At 35.6% G+C, this 19,383-nt stretch overlaps 1 protein-coding gene across 3 annotated transcripts in view; it reads right to left on the bottom strand.

Annotated features, from left to right (window-relative positions):
• Positions 1-5,103: 5,103 nt before the first annotated feature.
• Positions 5,104-19,383, bottom strand: part of LOC128026634 (WD repeat-containing protein 27) — a 38,876-nt gene continuing 24,596 nt past the window's right edge. For 2 of the 3 annotated variants that reach the window (XM_052613882.1, XM_052613881.1), the window contains exons 24-25: positions 17,062-17,160; positions 6,168-6,549 (exon numbers count right to left, since the gene is read on the bottom strand). In XM_052613882.1, coding sequence (XP_052469842.1) covers positions 6,484-6,549; positions 17,062-17,160 — 165 coding nt within the window. In that variant the 3' untranslated portion in view covers positions 6,168-6,483. The other variant, XR_008186469.1, reaches the window with a different exon arrangement.

Below are 19,383 nucleotides of genomic sequence, written 5' to 3' on the forward strand. Positions count from 1 at the left end.
GAAAAGTATTTACAAATAATAACTGAAATGTTCTGAGTTTCAGCACCCAACCACATGCAGCGTTTCATTTCACACAGTGTATGGTTATATTGTCCACTTGTCCAATATATTGATTGTAAACATGACTTGGTCTGTGAAATAGTTTTTATGAAATTGTTCTTTTCGCCAAAAAAGAAGTTTGAAAAGACGACAAAACATTTAGTTTCTAACAAAAAAATAAATAAAAAAAATAAATAAATAATCAATTTAATTTAATTTGTAACCACGAAACTCGCAGAATAAAAGGAGCACCATGTGGAGCGGAGCTACAGGGATTCCCCGCTCCAAGTGTCATGTAACCACTCGGTTACTGATCCGCTCCAGGCTTTCCATTTCACACTGAGTGGAAAAGAAACCCCAATCAAGCGACCATTGAGAGAAAAATAAAAAGAACGCTACACGACTCTGCTTGCTTCTACAAGAGAAAACACTAACTCCCCAATCCATTTCCACTCAGCACCGACACGACGTGAACTCAAATAAGCCGAGTGATACTGAAACTCTCTCATCGGCGCTGGTCCCAGTGTCGTTTACCAGCGCGCTTGTGCGCCTCTGGACCAATCAAATTCGAGGACAGAAAGTACATAATTGATAAAAATTATTCAGTGGCATCTTCCCAGAGCAGCTCTTGAAAAAAATTGGTTTTTGGGTTATTTGGAGTGCAAAATATACAAAATTTAAATGTACATTGTGCTTATTCTTTTAATCTACAAATTGAAGTATTTGTTCACATGGGTGAACAGTGTATATGCTTGTAAACTGTGGAAATTTTTGCCATTCTGGATGCACTATGTAAATAATAGTTATTGCAAAAAGTAGATAATTTATGATATCTTTGGTGCATGTGTCTGGAAAGTCTGGAAAAAATGGTTTTGTGTAGATTTCTGTGTATGTGTCAATCCAACATATCTCATATTTCACTAGTTAAAGAATGCCAGGAATTTAATTATGAGGTTTGCATGGTTTCAAACAATGGGTTTGAAATACGTCATTCAACGATATGTTGTCTCTCAAGAACCCAAAAAGAAGAAAGACCTAGAAAGAAGGACAAACTGAGGATGACTTGATTTCTTATGTCCATAAACTACCAAGTCAAAGTTAGAGACAAACATGTCACAACGATAATTCAGTGCTCAAGAAAATATACTGCGTGACGAGACTTAATCATTTGAGAAAACTGGTTTGTTTTAGATACTGTGGCATCAATCAAAAGATTTCTTCTGGAAACTACTGTACCGCTTGGTCAATTCAGAATGCTTATTTTGCAATTTAAAAGTAAGAGTCTGTTGGTCTCATGTGGTTCCATTCAAGCTCCAGAGAGTGATTCATCCAGAGCTAAGCAAACATGCACACAATCAAAACACATCACAGCTGAACATACTGAATATCACTTTAGATGTTGACATTAATTCTGCAGTTTCCTTACGCTGAATATGTGCATTTCAAAACTGGGTTAGTGTGACATGGACAGGATTCCCCACAGATTCATCTCTAATCCCAATATGTCTCTATACACGGATGCCTCTGTCAAGATAATCTCTGTGGAGATTTCTGCAGTGTCTTTATGTTGGTCCATTCTTGTGCACCCAAGAGGCCACCTAACATTTGCATCCAATGTTTTAACATGACAGTTTCATAAATCAATTTGTAATGAACATACATTTTCACTTGTTTTCATATATACCCACATACACACACTTACCTTTTTTATTAGTGCATAATTGAGGATGTTTATTTCATGCATGTTTGTGTGTTAGTGTGTGTGTTTTCTTTCAGGAAAACATCATATATTTTCTTTAGTTAAAACAAGGTTATGCTTAGGTTATATCTGTGGTATTTAATAAAATCCTTGCTTATTTGAAAGGAGGTTATGCAAGTTGTGAAGAACTCACAGGAGGTGGAATGTTCCGTTATGATGTTGGAGAGATGGAGGAATCTTACTAAAACACAGATAAGACATCTGATTTCATGATGTGACAATAAACAGCTTACATAAGACTTAACTGAAGCATGGTTTAGGCCTCAGCAGGTTGTCAAGACCCACAGGATGACCTAAAAACTGATGTAAAAGAATGCTGATTTTTTAAAACTTTTTTGAACGAATCAATTCACAGAAATGATTTGAACTTCCCGTTACTACTGTTAAATGAATGAAACATCTGTCAGAACAATTCAGAAAACTCATGTAGCTACATGGAAATTCAAAGAGTTGCATGACAATTTGTTTTTCGTAAGGCTTTAATCTTCCCGTGTTGCAGATTAAATACCATTTACCAGCTCATCATAAATCTATGACACTGTAAGTTTGCATTTTCTTGCATGCACAAATCCTTTAAAGGGTTAATTAACCAATAGGGGAACAGATGTCCAGGATTTTTCAATTATATGCAGTATGAGACACAAAGGAGTCAAGATGATTGGTCACACTTGTGGCCATGATGCTAAATGCATCTGAATGTCATTCAGTTGTTGATTTCCTTTTCTTCTACACAGAAACAAAACCATGCCTGAAGACAGACAAAACGCTGAGGAAAGTTACTGTATTTACAAGGAACAACAGAGTGATAAAATAAATCTGAGTTGAAACTTTCTGACTTTAAAACAAATAGATGCAAAAGAGAGAACATTAGCAAGGCAGAGAGTGAGAGAATAGGCCGTTTTGGGAGGGAGGAGCTCTGGCCTTGGGTCCCTGGGCACAGAAGGTGCTGCAGTGCTGCATTACTAACAGTCTGAACGGGAAGCACCTCTCAGCTCCATTGCCTTTTTTTTATTCTCTCCCCACCCCACTAAAAAAACGTCTTCAAGTCTACAACACAAACACAGCACAGACATGTTCCTCTGTCTCTCGTTCTCAGACTTTGAAGCTCCAGTGCAAAAATCCACATTACTTCCTGTCCTATTTAGTTAAAATCATGGTATTCATGTCAGATGCATACCAGCATTCAGCTGCACTCCTTCAATGTTCAAGAGTTCAGTTCCATGATCACATTTTGGTTTGAAGAATAAATTGCTCTTAAATGTTTATCTCTTTATTTATATCTAATAGAAAGTCTGTAAACATAAAAGTCACATACAAGTGGGTATATACACACACACACACACACACACACACACACACATTAGCATTTTTGAAAATATATTTTATGTTGTCTATTCACGACTTCTTTTTAAAGTTCAGTATGTTTTGTTCTTTGTCTCAGAATTGGATGCTGGAACTGACAAGTAGTAAAACTTGTAGGTTGTTGGAGAGAATCTGACAAGTTTAAAAAATATTTTCTGGCAGGGGTCACACAATCAAATGACTTCAGTTACAAGAAACATCCTGCAGCTGCCTTCCATGTACGCTGACTGTACACTTTCCCTCGCCATAAGGACAATATGAATAAAAACAGATATGTTCATTGTTATTGAGTCTTGAACTCTGCGAGCCTGGTGACATAACCTCACACAACTCAATGTGAAACCACTCTAAACTAACATGCTATTATTTGAAAAGAACAATAAAGTATCTAAAGGTCTAAATGTTTTTTTTCTTATAATGGATCCAAAATCTGAGACCACATTGAAAGGCTGGATTGTTTTTCATTTAAACCTGGAAAGTGAAATACTGTTTCCACATCATTTTCTAAAGGTAATGTGTAAATTTAAGTGTCAGAGGTAAAGTGAAAAATGTTTTAATGATGCATTAAACATCAGTGGACCTCAGGAAAGATATGATGAATAATGATGATATAAAGATATAATGAAATGATGGTATGACATATTTAGGTCTGATATGTCAGTCTCACACACACACACACACACACACACAGACATTCTCATGGTTATGTATTTGTTCTGACTTCCCACGTTAAGTTCAGCAGCGGTGTCCATCTGTTCCTAATTTCAGTGTCAGTCACTGTCTGCAGGGAAAGCAAGTAAAACTGCCTGATCGAGTGTTCCGTTTGGGCGTCTGATGATCATTTTATCAATGTAACCCAGCATCTAGACATCAGAGAGTTCAGAAGGTCCGCCAGTTCTCTCCAAAACCTCACATGCAGCATAAAGCTAAAATATCAGAACTGGACTTTGTTAAAACTGACAAGCAGTAAATATGTTGGTGGAGAGAATCTAAAAGCGAGAGTCTTAAAAATATTTTGTGGCAGAGGTCATACAATCAAATGACTTCAGTTACAAGAAACGTCTCACAGCTGCCTTCCGCGTGCACTGACCATAGTAGTACACCATACGCTTGATGTGAACAATAATAACTAAAGCTTTTTATTTGTGCTGCTGGTGAAGATCTTGAACTCTGGGAGCTTCCTGTGATTGATGATAATTGCTACTTTATAACTTTATTCCTATTTTTCGCAATTCTGAAAAAAAGTCAGAATTACTAGATATAAACAGAATTGATTGCAAGATATAAACTCTCTACATTTCATAGTTTATCACAATTCAAACATTTTTTTTTTGAAATCTGAATTTACATCTCACAAATGTTTTTCTCCTTGTATCATGCCTAAACCATTTCTCTCAAAATTCAGATTTTTTTATCTTGCAATTGTTAGTTTATATCTCACAATTCTGACTTTTATTCTCAGAACTACAAGTTTATATCTTGCAATTGCGATATATAAACTCAAAATTCTGTCTGAGTTACGAGATAGAAATGTAGAATTGCAAGAATTAATTGTTAATTAAAAAATGTCCTCTGTGGTGAAAACGAGCTTCCAACACAAAACTGCTTAAGAAAATAACTTCTGCAGAGTAAACTAACATATTAAACAAAAATCACTGAATGAAATGGAACTAGCAGTCACATATCTCACACATGAAAATGAACATGCATTAAAAAACAAAATCTTTCTCTTATCATTAATGTGTAGACTACTCCTCTCTCCCCCATCAGCTATATCTGAAATAAATGAATTACATCCTGTACTGACAGAATGAAGGAATGTCCTTTGAATGAACTTACAGGCTAATGTGGGAAAGTCTATTCTTTAGAACCAAAAGTTTTTCAAATTTCCAAGACCTGGAACAATCCAATGAGGTGAACAGTTAACACTTTTTGTGACTTTGATAACCAAAGTTTGTTTTCCATGAGCATCTAAATGACTTGAAAACAGAGGTGTTGAAAAACTGACTATGTAGCAATAACTGATATATTTATTTATTACGTTGTTTTAATTTTTAATAATAGTAATAGGTTAAACTGGCTGTGCTAGGGATGGGGTTAAGAACATTATGGCCAATTCAGTAGTTATGTGCATCCATATTTGACATCTCTCTGTTAACCATTAGAAGTGCACAGCTTCTTTGTTTAGAAAGAGCAGCCAACCCCAATTATTGTATAAGAGAGAAGTTGAAGCATTATTATTTTTCTTTAATTCAAAAGTAGAGCTCAAACGTGACCAATGACAATGAACCAAAACTGCTGAATTGTTTCCATTCACACTTAGAACTTATGTCCAAATAAAACTAAAAAAAAAAGTACTTTTCTTTAGTTTTATCTTGGTATTTCATATACTTTCAAAATAGAAAAAAATGTAACCCACAGTAAATTCTCACATACATAGGAAACATATAATCCAGCATTAAAATATTATTCATATTTAGTTTTTTTTTTTAAATGCAAACTTATTATTTGCTGTACATCAATACAGTTAAATATTAAGGTATAACATTAACAGTCAGGAGAGTCAATATAAACCATTGCAAAACATGCTTTGCTAAAGATAACCCTCTATGGGATAGTTGCTAAATGGGCAGAGCGCAGAATGACCTCAGAAAAGTAATTGGCGCAGAAATGCTGCCAGCAGTTGTAGTGGACACCACCCATCATTAAAGACTCAGCATTCTTCTCTATCACTTCAGGCTTCTGAATCTTGTCTTTCTTGCATGCATTCTGCAATTTATTGCCACCTTAACACAACTATTGATTCTGGTGAGACTGAAAGATAATGAGAATGCCAAAGTGGCTCTGGTGTACAGCATTTAATTTATGCAAAACCAAACCTAAAACATAAACTTACCTAAAAATGATCTCCTTTCATCCATCCATTAAAATGAATTATTTTGGGTCTGAAATCACCGGTGCATAGTATATGCAGATTTTACATAAAAGGAGTCACTCTAAAAGAAGATTTACAATCAAGATTTAGGTTTACTTTAATAAAGAATCTTGCATTTCAAATGCATGGAAACATGTTGCTCAAACCTGTTGTTCAAATGGACTTTTCTCTGAGGGTGCGTCTTTGGCTTGGCAATCGAGGGCGTGAGCATGTTGTCACATCTGTAGGTTGTCAATGGTGGCTTAAATGATGATATCACAGATCCCGTCCATGATGTCGGTCTCAGAGGTGGCACGCCAGCAGAGTAATCTCAACGTGACTGATTTCATTTGTCTGCAGCATCGGTGAACTTGGGTCAAGAACTGAGCCATTGGGGCAGATTCCACACTTAAGGGAGAAGAGATTCGGCCGGATGAAACAAAGCCAGCTTTCCATCGAGTGTTCCAGTCAACAGCTGTGGACAAAAAAAAAAAAAACATGAAACATCCTGTCGAAGCATGAATAAGTTCATGATAAAACTGTCTATTCTAACTATCAGCTCCTGAATGATTCAAGTGAACTTAAAATAGTTGTTTACAGTTATTAATTGAACATAATCAATGGCATAGTTTGGGCAATTTCGTAATCCAATATCACAAACAAAACAGAAACATTATTTCATGACAATACTAATGATGGGGTAAAAGGGTTGATGGTTTTCATTTATTTATATTTGCCAATAAAAATGTTCTGTAAAGTTTATATCCTGCACTTTGAATTGTGCTCTCCTGAAGACAACAGGTCATTTAGTTATGAAACCCCATTTAACCAGCAGTTTGTTAACTGGAACCCAACCAAGTTCATATTTATCGTATCTATTTGCTCTCTATATATTTTTATGTTTTGACAGAGACACATCAGAAACAAAACTTCATAAGTATGTTGTGACGTGCAGTCCCGCAAGGTGAAGGACCACAAGGTGCCTAGAAGATTTTAGATTTGGGGGTAACATAAATGACCTCATCACTTTGACATAGGTGGGAAATTGTCTAGTTAGGTTATACAGAGTGACATGAAACTGTCTTGGCAGCGCACTGGAGTGGGTAGCTTGTATCATGCCTAAAACAAACAAGGAGTGCTTTTTGTGTAATCTGAAAATATAATATGTAAGTTGGATCAGATGCATTTTGTTGTGTGGAAGAATGCAGAAAGAAGTTTCACTCATAAAATCTCCATGAAAAATCCCTTTCCCATGTATCATGATCTTCTTTTCACTGAGTTTTGCTACCACAGGAGTGTACTTTATCCTAAATGGTTTTACAAGCAACTTAATAAATCAGAATGCAAAATATCGTACTTTCTGATGCTGGTTTCATAAGCTGATTTACAGCAAGGCTCACTGGCAGAAGGCTAAGGAAGTAAGAAACACTAATCAAGACTTCAATAGAAAGCTGAACGATAAATTACTTGTAGACACGTTTACATGCTTGTTTTTAGCTCATATAAGGATCATTTTATATAGACAGAATAGCCTCTTTAGGATATAAAGCTTTTAGTCAGGCTATGCTTGCAGTGACCCAAGGAATCTGTATCTGCTCAGTTGCTCTAAACCTTAAAAAGTCTTTTAAAAAAGTGATTAGAATTATGTGAACAAATAAAATTACATAAAACCTTCTTCTGCCAAATAACAGCCTGGCATAACAGTCTGAGTTGCTTTGAATAATCTACACTGAGGAATAAAGATGGCTGCTTTAGGGCTGGTGTAGAGGGGTGTCTCCAAAAAAACTCATAGACTTTCAGAGGGAAAAGTTGAGAGCTGAGACAAAGCAAATTGACAGTGCCACTGCCACTGCCCAAAGCCACAAGAGTTATACAAGCAGGAAAATATGCCATCCCGCTGGGATAACACTGGGCGAGAGGATTTATTTAGTATGCCTGACCATTCACTTATTCTACACATAATCATAAGTCATGATGCACTGTGTCTTCAAAGACTTTTCAATATATTACTTGATATATAATGGCCTGAATGGCTTCTACCTTCAGTGTCTATTACAGCTACAGCCCAAAGGCTGGCCAAAACTCACCAAAGCTGTCAAGAATAGCAAATTTTTCCAGACACATTCAAATGCAAGCTCAAGGCAGCTCTCTAGGTCAGATCACTATCACTGTCCTCATTTGAATCCCTTATTAAGGCTTAACTCTAAACTTCTTCCATGTTCACATATGTGACCTTGGAACACAAAACCAGCCTTAAGTCACTGGGGTATATTTTTAGCAACAGCCAAAAAAACAAACAAAAAAAAAACATTGTATGTGTCAAAATTTATTGATTAGTAATATGCATTGCTAAGAATTAATTTTGATAACTTCAAAGGCAATTTTCTCAGTATTTAGATTTGTTTGCACCCTCATATTACAGATTTTCAAATATTTGTATACCAGCCAAATATTGTCCGATCCTAATATACCACAATTTCCCAAATCAATGGAAAGATAATAAAATATTGACACTTATATATCATAATATAATATAATATAATATATAGTAAATATAGTGCTAGTAACCCTTCTGGAGAACAAAGAAGACATCTGTTAATGTCCCAGAAGGGTCACACCTCTGCACTAACTTCCACAGGAACATCTCAGACTTGGATTATGGGTAGTGTCTGCCTAAACGGAAAGTCTCTCTAGCTCTCTCTCAAACCTATTAGGTGGTCAAGCTCTAAGCATTTGTGGAAAGAGAAATCAAGGCCAACTAAAAGGAGATATGCTTTCAGAATTACACATAGTAGTTGCGCTATTTGGACACCAAAGGTGTGAGTCACACACTGATATCTTCATGTGCACAAACTGTTTAAACAACTGCATTTTTCTTACCCTCTTCATCTGCCAGTAATGACTCATCCTTAAATGTCTTAATAACACAAAAAGCCAGTGTTTTGAAAAGAGGAACTTAACTCAAACAACTGTATTAAATACTATACACATTGGCTTTTCACAATATGAACTTCTGTAAGTGGCTGAATAACAAGCAAAAGTAGGTTACAGAGGCTCACTGCAACATCGTCCTTGTGTTATTATGTGAATAATAGATTTAACATGAACACAAAAAGTTACTTTTTGACATCACATTGCTTAACATTACAAAAGTGAGACCGAATCAGCAGAGGAAAAACCTAGCACTAGGAGAATATTACACCTGAAATACATTAAAAAGGGGAATGTCCTAGAATGAGGATGACATCTGCTTTGGCAGAGACCACTGAAACATTACAGATCGTATCTGCAATGCAAAATGGGATGATAACCTCATTTTAAATGCTAAAAAGTGCCCAGTTACACTATGATGGCAAGGACAAACTGCTGACCAAGTATTTCTTAAATATAATAAAAAACTAAGAAATTGAAAATAACTAAATATAAAAATAATATAAATATAGAATATAAACATTAATTTTGCTTGATCTAAAAAGGCAAAAATATTTGAAAGGATTTTTATAACAGCGTGAAAGGTTGAACAGGTTGAAGTGATGACCTTAATGTTCTATATTATTTTATGCAAAATAGTTTCTATAGCACTGGATCTCTCCACACTTACGACCAAAAAGCTGCCAAGAGATACAGCTACAGCTGTTTATGCAATAAAATCCAGCCTCTGTCTAAGGATATAACTCTTTCTCGTCACACATACTGAAGCTTCCCAAATTCATGTGCTACAACTTACAGACAAATACCGCTGAATGTGCAGAAATCATATAGAACGGCCTCAAAAAGTATTTTTGACACTCAAGTCACATAAAAATGTCTGAATACCATTTTATTATATAACAAAATATCAAAGCAAGTGGCATCTGCAACCAAATTCCAAAATTAGATACACTTTTCTGAGCCATTTTAGTTACTTTTTAAATTTACTCACCAAAGCTGCATTAATTTGATAAAAAATGCAGTGAAACGGTATTTTAAAATAGTTTTACAATTTAGAATTCTCAGCATCCATTGCTCCAGTCTTCAGCGTCAAATGATTATTCAGAAATCATTCTCATTTGCTGATTTGGTGATCAAAAAATATTAATTATTATCATCATTTAAAAAATGGTGCTGCTTATGTTTTTTTTTTTTTTGTAAACCATGATCATTTTTTAAGGATTCTTTAATGAATAGAATGTTTTAAAAAACTGCATTTATTTATCAGATATTTTTAGTGCATTTTTTTTTTACATCAGCTGTTCCAAAGATGATTTTTATTGGATGTATGAATTTACACAAGTGTGGTTAATTATATTTGTTCCACTTACGCTTGACCAGTGCAAAATGCCCAAATGCTTTTTTCTTAATTTTGAAGTTTATCTAATTTTTTATTATTGAAAATCTAGCAAACCTTATTTAAATAGGAAATATTTAGCTTGTAAATTGCACCTAATTCAATGACGTCACGTTCAGATATTAAGTGTGACATTGGTGTCCAAACATTGGTGAATGAATGTTGACTTATGAACGGAGCTTTTAAACTCCACAGTATTGTATCTGAGCCAGTACAACAGCGACCACGAAGACTTTCCACTTCCAGACTTGGAAATCTGAATGAATAAGAGCTTGGAACAGGACAAAGAAAAAGAGCAAAACAGTGCATGAAAATCCCAAGGCCATGTGTATATCAATACCAGCTCAAAACACAAGGACCAGTTCACACTGGAGGATTTAAGACATATTATGGGACTGGATGTGATTACACCTATCAAAAGGAATGAACAATGAACCACTTTGTGAATCAGAGACAGCCACAAATAAGGAGGCCAAAGATTCATGTTTATATTTTCCCCAGAAAAATAGGAACATGGCATTTTTTGGTCCCCTAATCGGGAAATAAGCTTTAAAAGCAAAAAAAAAAAAAAAAGTCTTGTAATAAACTTCTGAAGCCAATCATAGCTTTGTGTGAGAGAACTCTGGATCTAGTTACTGATAATCTTGCCCTTCAGTGAATTGCTAACCTCTGTCTAGGATCAACCAAGTCTTTGGAAAAGATTCTACTTAGAATGTTTTATTTATGAATTGGACTGCACTTCTCTCATGAATGCAAGAAGAGCTAGAGGTCAATGATTATTGATCTCCATATAAATCTATTGTTTTGCCTTCATTCCACATCGACTGCAATCACATGGAAATGAGAATGACAAATTATCTTTAAAACATCTTTGGAACTATCCTGTAGAAGATAGACTGTTTTGGTATGAAAAACATGAAGGTGACACAATGCTGTGTGAACTATTTCTTTAAGTGATAAATTTGAAATTGTTGCTGGAGACATCTTCCAGAGGACACTTCATTTCCTTTTCAAGAACAGACAGACTGCACTTGAACATCTGCTGTGTGTGCTTGAACAATAAAGAGTTCAAAAGCAAAACATACTCCACATAATGATCTGAACAGCCATTGAAGTGAACAGCCATGGCCAAGATCTTAACAAGCAATTGACATTCAGACTCAAACAAGAAATCAGAAAAGAAGTAGTCCTTGTTAGGCTAGAGATGATGACACTATAGACATGTTTTTTTCAGGTCAAGGACCTCTTTAGTGGATAGAGAGCAGGGCCCCCCATAATAATAATAATATAATAATTCCTTACATTTATATAGCGCTTTTCTAGGCACTCAAAGCACTTTACATAGACAGGGGGTATCTCCTCATCCGCCACCAGTGTGAAGCATCCACCTGGATGATGCGACGGCAGCCATAGTGCGCCAGAACGCCCACCACACACCAGCTGTGGGATTTTTAATGACCACAGAGAGTCAGGACCTCGGTTTAACGTCTCATCCAGGTACTGACCAGGCTCAGCCCTGCTTAGCTTCAGTGGGAAACCAGTCTTGGGCTCCAGGGTGATATGGCTGCCCATGACATCTTAAATAAAAATACCTATAAGCATAAAAGTGAGTGTTGCGTGTGTCCTGTCTATCATAATATGCACAGTTTTCCATCAAAGCATTTACTAGCATTTGTTATTTTTAAAATGTAATGACTTTAAAATAATCATCATGAAGTCATATACTCAATATACTCATAGATCGATTACAAAACAATACAGGTATTCAAGGGCAGGCTCTAAGATGGTTTAGATCCTACATGTCTGATTGCTACAACATTATTTATTTAAATGGAGAGTCATCTCATTTATCACCAGTAAAATATGGAGTGACACAAGGATCTGTCCTAGGTCCTCTGCTATTTTCAATATACATGTTGCCCCTAGGTAATATTATTAGAAAAATACGGCATTAGTTTCCACTGTTATGCTGATGATACTCAACTATATATCTCCACGAGACCAGATTAAACTTCTAAATTATCTAAGCTAACAGAGTGTGTTAAAAATATAAAAGATTGGATGACCAATAATTTTCTCCTATTAAATTCGGATAAGACAGAGATATTAATTATTGGACCAAAAAAACTGTACAGTACACAAAATCTCATAGATTACAATTTGCATCTGATCAAATGTGCATTATTAATCTTTAACTTGGGTTAAACAAATTAATTTATTTGGATGGAACTGCAGCTACGCTAATTATTTCTCTATTTGCTTCTCTGTCTTGCCACTGGATTGATAAACAAGCTTCAGTCTGGATCCAGAACACCAGAGAAGAGGTGATGCCAACCCCTCAGAGGACCTCAGATGATGCCAAAACTGAAACAACATACAGAACTACCATATTTTGCTATAAGTTTGATTGCATCATAATAATTGCTGTTAACAGTGTTCTTTGTCCATTTGATTACATCTTTAAATTAGATTTTTCTGTACATTACGAGTCACCACTGATAAGTGACTACTAAATATAGAAACATAAATTTTCTGTAAAGTTGCTTTGCAATGATTTGAAAAATGCACTTTACAAATAATAAAAAGAAAAATTGAATTGAATTGAATACTTAAAATAGACTACCTTTTCACAATACTGTTTAAAAGTTTAGGGTCAGTAAGATTTTTTAAATGTTTTTGAAAGCAGTCTTTTATGTTCACCATGGATACATATTTTATCGATCTATTTTATCAAAAATACCATAACAATTAAAAAAAACGTAATATTATGAAATATTATTAAAATTTAAAATAACTGCTTTATATAGATTTTAAAATATAATTTATTCCTGTGATGGAAAAGTTTCATTTTCACATGATCCTTCAGAAATCACACTAATTTGCTGATTTGGTGCAAATGTTGCATTTAATTATTTTTTCTTTTAACATTATGCATGTATTTATCTTTAATCAATTTAATACAAATTTGCTTTAAAAAGCTTTCATTTATTTAAAAAAATGTAACTTCGTCTTAATATTTGGATGGTAGTGTTTTTTCTAAAACGTTTTGTTCAAACAATGGTTGTGGACCCTCTGCTGCACCACTGTGGACCCCACAAGCTTTGATAAAGTACAACAGCGCAACTATATACCACCTGAATGAAGTCCTTGCACACATCTAAAGGGACATCATTCCAAAATTATACTGTGGTGTTGAGCACCTAATGCAGAGCAGGTGCATGACATTATATTTTGTCAGGGCTAAAACATACCCATGAAACTAGAGTCCGTACTCCAGTATGGAAGGGTTTTTCAAGGCCATCTCCACGAAATAAGATGCTGCATCTGTTTCTGGCCTCAGACAAGTGATTCTTTCAAAAGCTCACGCTGATCATTTAAAGTGCTACATCCTGACCTCTTACAAACTCCAACATATAAACAGATGCACCAATGGATCATTCAGAGCATGCACTGTCAAAGCCTGTAATTCAGTTTGATATTTTCTATGTGCTAACATGAAACAGATAAATCATTTGGGGATCTGTTGTGGCTTTGTACAAGACTCGTAGCCACATTTACAATACAGTTTCCCCAGAAAGATGTGATTGGTGTGACCAATTAATGTCATCTACGCAACCACAATGCTTGTAAATCATTCATGGGGGTTTCAATCGTTTATCCAGGAGCCTTTCAGCCTGATGTGTGGTCACACATTGATGGACTGCACACAAAAGTTCTCATTTTTCACAGACACTTTCTGACCCAGATTTGGACTTGGTTTTTTATTCTCATTATCTTTCTCACTCATCCGACTATAATCCTTCTGTTTTAATGTGTTTTACAGGACAATATACCTTAGGGAATGGTGTAACTATAATACAAGCAGGGTCTTAAATCATTACCAATAAATCCACTCATACATCTTATAAAGCAGCCATGTACAAATATTATCTGTTTTTCTTATTTGCAGGGTAAGATCAGAAAAAAATAATGGCCTTATAAAGAATAAAAAATAAAGGCCTTACAGTCAAGTAATTGCAATGACCCTTATAAACAATAAAATAACTAAAAAAACTAACATTCATCAGATGGACAAAAACATTTGAAACTTTCTTCAACAGAAAAAAGAAAGTCATTACTGTTGCTTTACAGGAAACCCTGTTTGTTATTTTGTTCCAACAGCTGCTCATCTCTCAAAGATTCTCAAAGAAAACTAACTTCATACAGTCACTAAAAGTAATCTTGGAGGCAGTTAGGAACAAGTAAAGTTATTTCTGAGATACACTCAAGCATCATTTGTACTGGAATTGTGGTTTAAGTGTCCCAAAAGTAATTCTGGGGGTCACTGTATCTGGGATACTCTAAAATCTAAATCTGAGAAATCAAAAGAAAGAAAAATGAATTTATTACTTTAACAAGACAATTTTTGTAAAATAAAATATGTACCTATAGATTTTGTACCTGTAAAGTATTTTATCTGATTGTTTAAATCACTAGTGTTTGCCTGCCAAAGGTGTCACAGCCCTGGGATTTCAATGTACCAAAGCCTTTAAAGGAAAGCACAAAGGTCTTTCAGAGGATCATTCGCTCAAGGGCCAGAGACAAGGCAAGATTTCAGACAGCTTCACCTTGTCCATTGATATACTGACCAGATGATAACCGAGCATCAATTCCCCATCAAAGAAGATCTCCCTCCCTTTCATGGCCCAGTGAATCAGAGACGTGAGCACACGCTGAGCTCACTCCAGAGTGTTTTAGAAATCCCACACATTTGCAATGCATGAATCACACTTTCCCTTGCAAAAATGTCCTGTAGCACTAACCCCAAGAATACATTTTACTGCCCTGTAAATTACCCCCCACCCCACCCTGCATTCCACTGTCCAAGGTTATAGCACATTCGCATCCACCATTGATCAAAAGTGGTTACAGTGAGATTGATCATTTGTAGTTTAAAGACATAGTTCACCCAAAACTGTAGGTCCTGTTATGTTATAACACATCCATATGACTTTTCACAATTAAATTACAATGAATGGGGAAAATAACAAATTATCAGTGAATAACGACTTAAATGTTCCTCTATTCGAGTCGTATGGAGTATGGACTACATTTGTGACTCTTTTATTGTGGTTTTGCATCTTTTTTATAACCTCAAAGCATCAGCCCCAATTAATTTGAACTGCATGGAAAAATGTAAAGAAAGACCAATTCCGCACCTTACATTTTTTCTTTTGATAATATATTTCACCTGGATGTATGTCACAATACAGAAAAAAGTTATGTCGCAACTTCTGTAACATTGTCACTATATTGCTCAAACCATAGCTTCTAAATCAGGACGGACTCACTCCCTTGAACCCGGACTCTCAACCTTTGAAAAAGCATTGCGGTTATTTTTAGAGCTCTTCTGTGCATAAAATAATAACCATAGCCGAGTAAATATACTTGATTCTTGAAATTGCAAATGCACCTTTAGCACAGCTGGCAAAAAGGTTCACTTGAATGTGAGAATGAAACAAAGACGTATGCTGGAGTTCATATGACAAAATTTGATATGAGGACTCAGCAGTATGATGGCTATAACAGGCCAATGTGAGTGATGTGTCGAGTTGTGTTTGAGACCAGGGACTGAGGTGAGGACACACTGGACCGAGCGAGGGGTGTAGAGGCTTTGATTTGCTGCTACAAACCCCACTGCGGAAGCTTTTTCTGTGGAATCATTTAACAGTAAAAGGAAGACGGGGTTCCTCATAGGTCCCACAGAAAGGCAGTGGGACAAAACACGCACTGTAAAACATATTCAGCTGCACTCAATGAGATAGGCTGTAATAAAAGAATCCCATTCAATAGTCGAAGAGATTCATCTTTTCAATGCCTTCATACCTCATGTTACTGCAATCTGTCATATGTGAGATGGAAGGGAATCTATCTGTAATTTATACCCTTTGTTGTTAGAAGCAAAGCAAAATTCAAGAGCACAAAACAAAAACAAAAAAACAAGTACACACAAACAATTATAAAATTTACAAAGGGGCTCTATTCCAAAATTAAATGATCTGCCCACAACGGTAGCATTTTAAGACACCATAAACACGCTCCCAACACAAAGGCTGTATCTGACTGTATCTGCTCATTAAACCAAGAATAATTTATTAATTTTATCTCCAACACCACGCTGACCAACAGAAAACTGCTTTGTGGTCCACACTGTTGACAATGGAACTTTATTGGCATAGAAAATTGCATAGAAATTTCTATTTAAAGCTATTTCCTAAGGCATTATTACTATAAGGCAGGACAGAATGTATCCTTTTTTGGATGTAGACCTTCCTTAGAAGTTAGTTGCATATGTAGGTAACAGCAGCTCACTTGGTTTTGGAACAGTGCTTGATTACAGTGCAAGTGCAAGGCAGCACTGTATGTATATTTGTACATTTAAATTCCTATCCTATTAAATTTTTAATTCTTATGATTTACATTGTTTTGTAGATAATTTCAGTCTTTCAGGTTGTGTGATCTTCTGTGGTCTTGTTTTCCTGTGGCTATTGGCAGACTTAATAAATGCAACTGGTTACTAAAATTACCTAAAACATTAACAATAAAAGTTTTGCACTGGAGTTTCTTCACTAAAATGAGTTGCTTGAGTTGACTGATTGTTAAATGATTTAAAATTTTTACCTCTGGATTAGCAGGGTTGAAAGCCACATTCAGGACAGTTTCAGAGTGTCTCGGGAGTTTATGAAGAAAGCTGCTGCTGCGTGTGTCAAATATATAGGCCTGAAAGAAAGGTAAAAAAAAGGTTAACAATGCCATAGATGACACAGAGAAGATCTACGGTATGTGTCAGTAACACGGATGAACACAGGAGATGAATCTCAGCAGACTGGTTGGATATCTCCATATGTTTCTTATTCAGGCCTCTTAGGAAATACACTGAGGGTGTTCTGTGGAAGACACAGGTCTCGGTGCCAGGAAGAAGCCAGAGATCGCTAACAGGTTTTTGCTACATCCAATTATGTTTATATTCAAGTCATTTAGCAGATGGCCTTATCTAGACAAGTTACAAATCAGCTTGAGTGCAACAGAACGGGGGCCCATGATATCTGCCAACTGTACAAATAAGATGCGATGCAACAAAGCAACTATCAGTTAAAGCTCTTTCCTGTTCAAATTTTATTCTTCTAACCAGCTACCAACAACGTTTTTTTGTCAGCATTCGGTTTTTATTGTCACTTTGTTTTGCTGGGTAGCTCCGCCCACATTGAAATCTAATTGGTCCAAATGCACTGCTCAAGTTCTCTTGTGTTACTTTTGTTCTTAAATGGATAGTTCGCCTAAAATTCTATCTGTTTCAAAATCATATCGCTTCAAATGTGTATGCATTTTTTTTCACAAAAGATATTTTGAAGATTTTTTTTTTGTCTATACAATCTATTCTCACTCTATGTTCCACAGTTGAAATTCACAAGACAACGATGGTCTATAAATGATGACAGGATTTTTATTTTGGGGTAAACCATCCCCTTAAACTGTTTATTATAAGTAATGGCAACACAGATGGTTGAAAGTTTAGGAAAATAGCACAACTCGCCATGTTTTCCACGTCGTCACTCCTAGATGTGGTCAGAATCAGTCACTTTTTGTTGATCATACTTGTATTTGTTGCTTATGGCTTAAACATAATGTGGCTTGGAATTAATGCAATAATGGGGTGATGATAGAGTTCCTTTTCTGTGATTGTCTTGTGAAATATAAAATGCATCAACAAATTCATCTGGCTTATGGAAGTCTCAAGACAGCCACAAATAACAGCATAGTAGCTCACTACTCCTGTCTCCGTTTTGCTTCTAAGAAACACTGGAAAGTGGGCGGTGCTGTTGTGGAGAACTTCTCCAATCTGTCCTGCTTTACCCAGTGCTGGCGATTAATAACAGCTATCAACACGCACATATTATTCCACTGACTCGAGCAAAGACTAAAGACACACATACACAAACAGAGAAGAGACAGCAATCCTCCCACATTGGTGGAGCAAATGGTAGACACATATGGAAAAGTAATCGTTCAAAAAGACTAAAAATCTTCAGTTCAAAATTTGGATTTTATCATTTTGGATTCTAAGAAAAAATGCAATTTGCTTGTAAATTTAATGACAACTGCACTCAAGCTGCAAGAACTCCACAATTTTGAGTAAAATCTAATGATCATGTACTCCAGGGTGATGTGAGAAAAAACCAAAGAGCATTTTGTGACCATCTGTATAAAAACATTTGCATAATCAATTTGACAATTTGACACTAATCAAATTGTGTTCAATTGCCCTAAAAATAGTGCTTTAGTAATCTTCTCTGTGAAATTAAATCTAGGTCATTCATAACCATTTGCATGAGACAAAACCCATTATTGCGAGTTATTTTTCATGAAATTGTTGAATAGGATCCTCAGTTTATTTTCAAGGTCACTAGGACAAAAGCTCTGTAAAAGATACTTTTTTTCTCAGATCTTTTTTAACAACAGAACACCATGAAAGCATGGATATCTCGCTGTTTTCTTCATATGAGAAAATTGTTTTGACAATTCTGGCAAAAAGCACAAGACATGCAGAAGCTCAGCAGTAAATGTGATGCAGCTGCTGGATATGATAAGACATACTCAGAGAGGGAGAATTAAAGAGGTCAGCAGAAAAAAGTGGTCCAGATGATTGTAGGTTCCTCTCAAGATCCCCCTTCTAGATATCGTTTGTGGTGTGATTTTAATGCACTGTTTAATGCAGTGTCTCCTGTCTGTCTGTCTGTCTGTCTGTCTGTCTGTACTTCAAATCAAAGCATTGCAAGGCCTTTCCTAGACAAACGTTGCAATTCCATTTGGTGCAGAAATTATACATTTAACCTTTGGCTGTGGAGCTGGAACAGTCTATATTTGACACTGTTTTTACAGATTCAACTCCATTAAGAGATAAAAGAAAAAAAAAATTCTTACCTATAATGTGAGAAATGTGTT

Source organism: Carassius gibelio, chromosome A13 (assembly GCF_023724105.1).
Source record: "Carassius gibelio isolate Cgi1373 ecotype wild population from Czech Republic chromosome A13, carGib1.2-hapl.c, whole genome shotgun sequence".
In the NCBI taxonomy this organism is placed as follows: Eukaryota; Metazoa; Chordata; class Actinopteri; order Cypriniformes; family Cyprinidae; genus Carassius; species Carassius gibelio.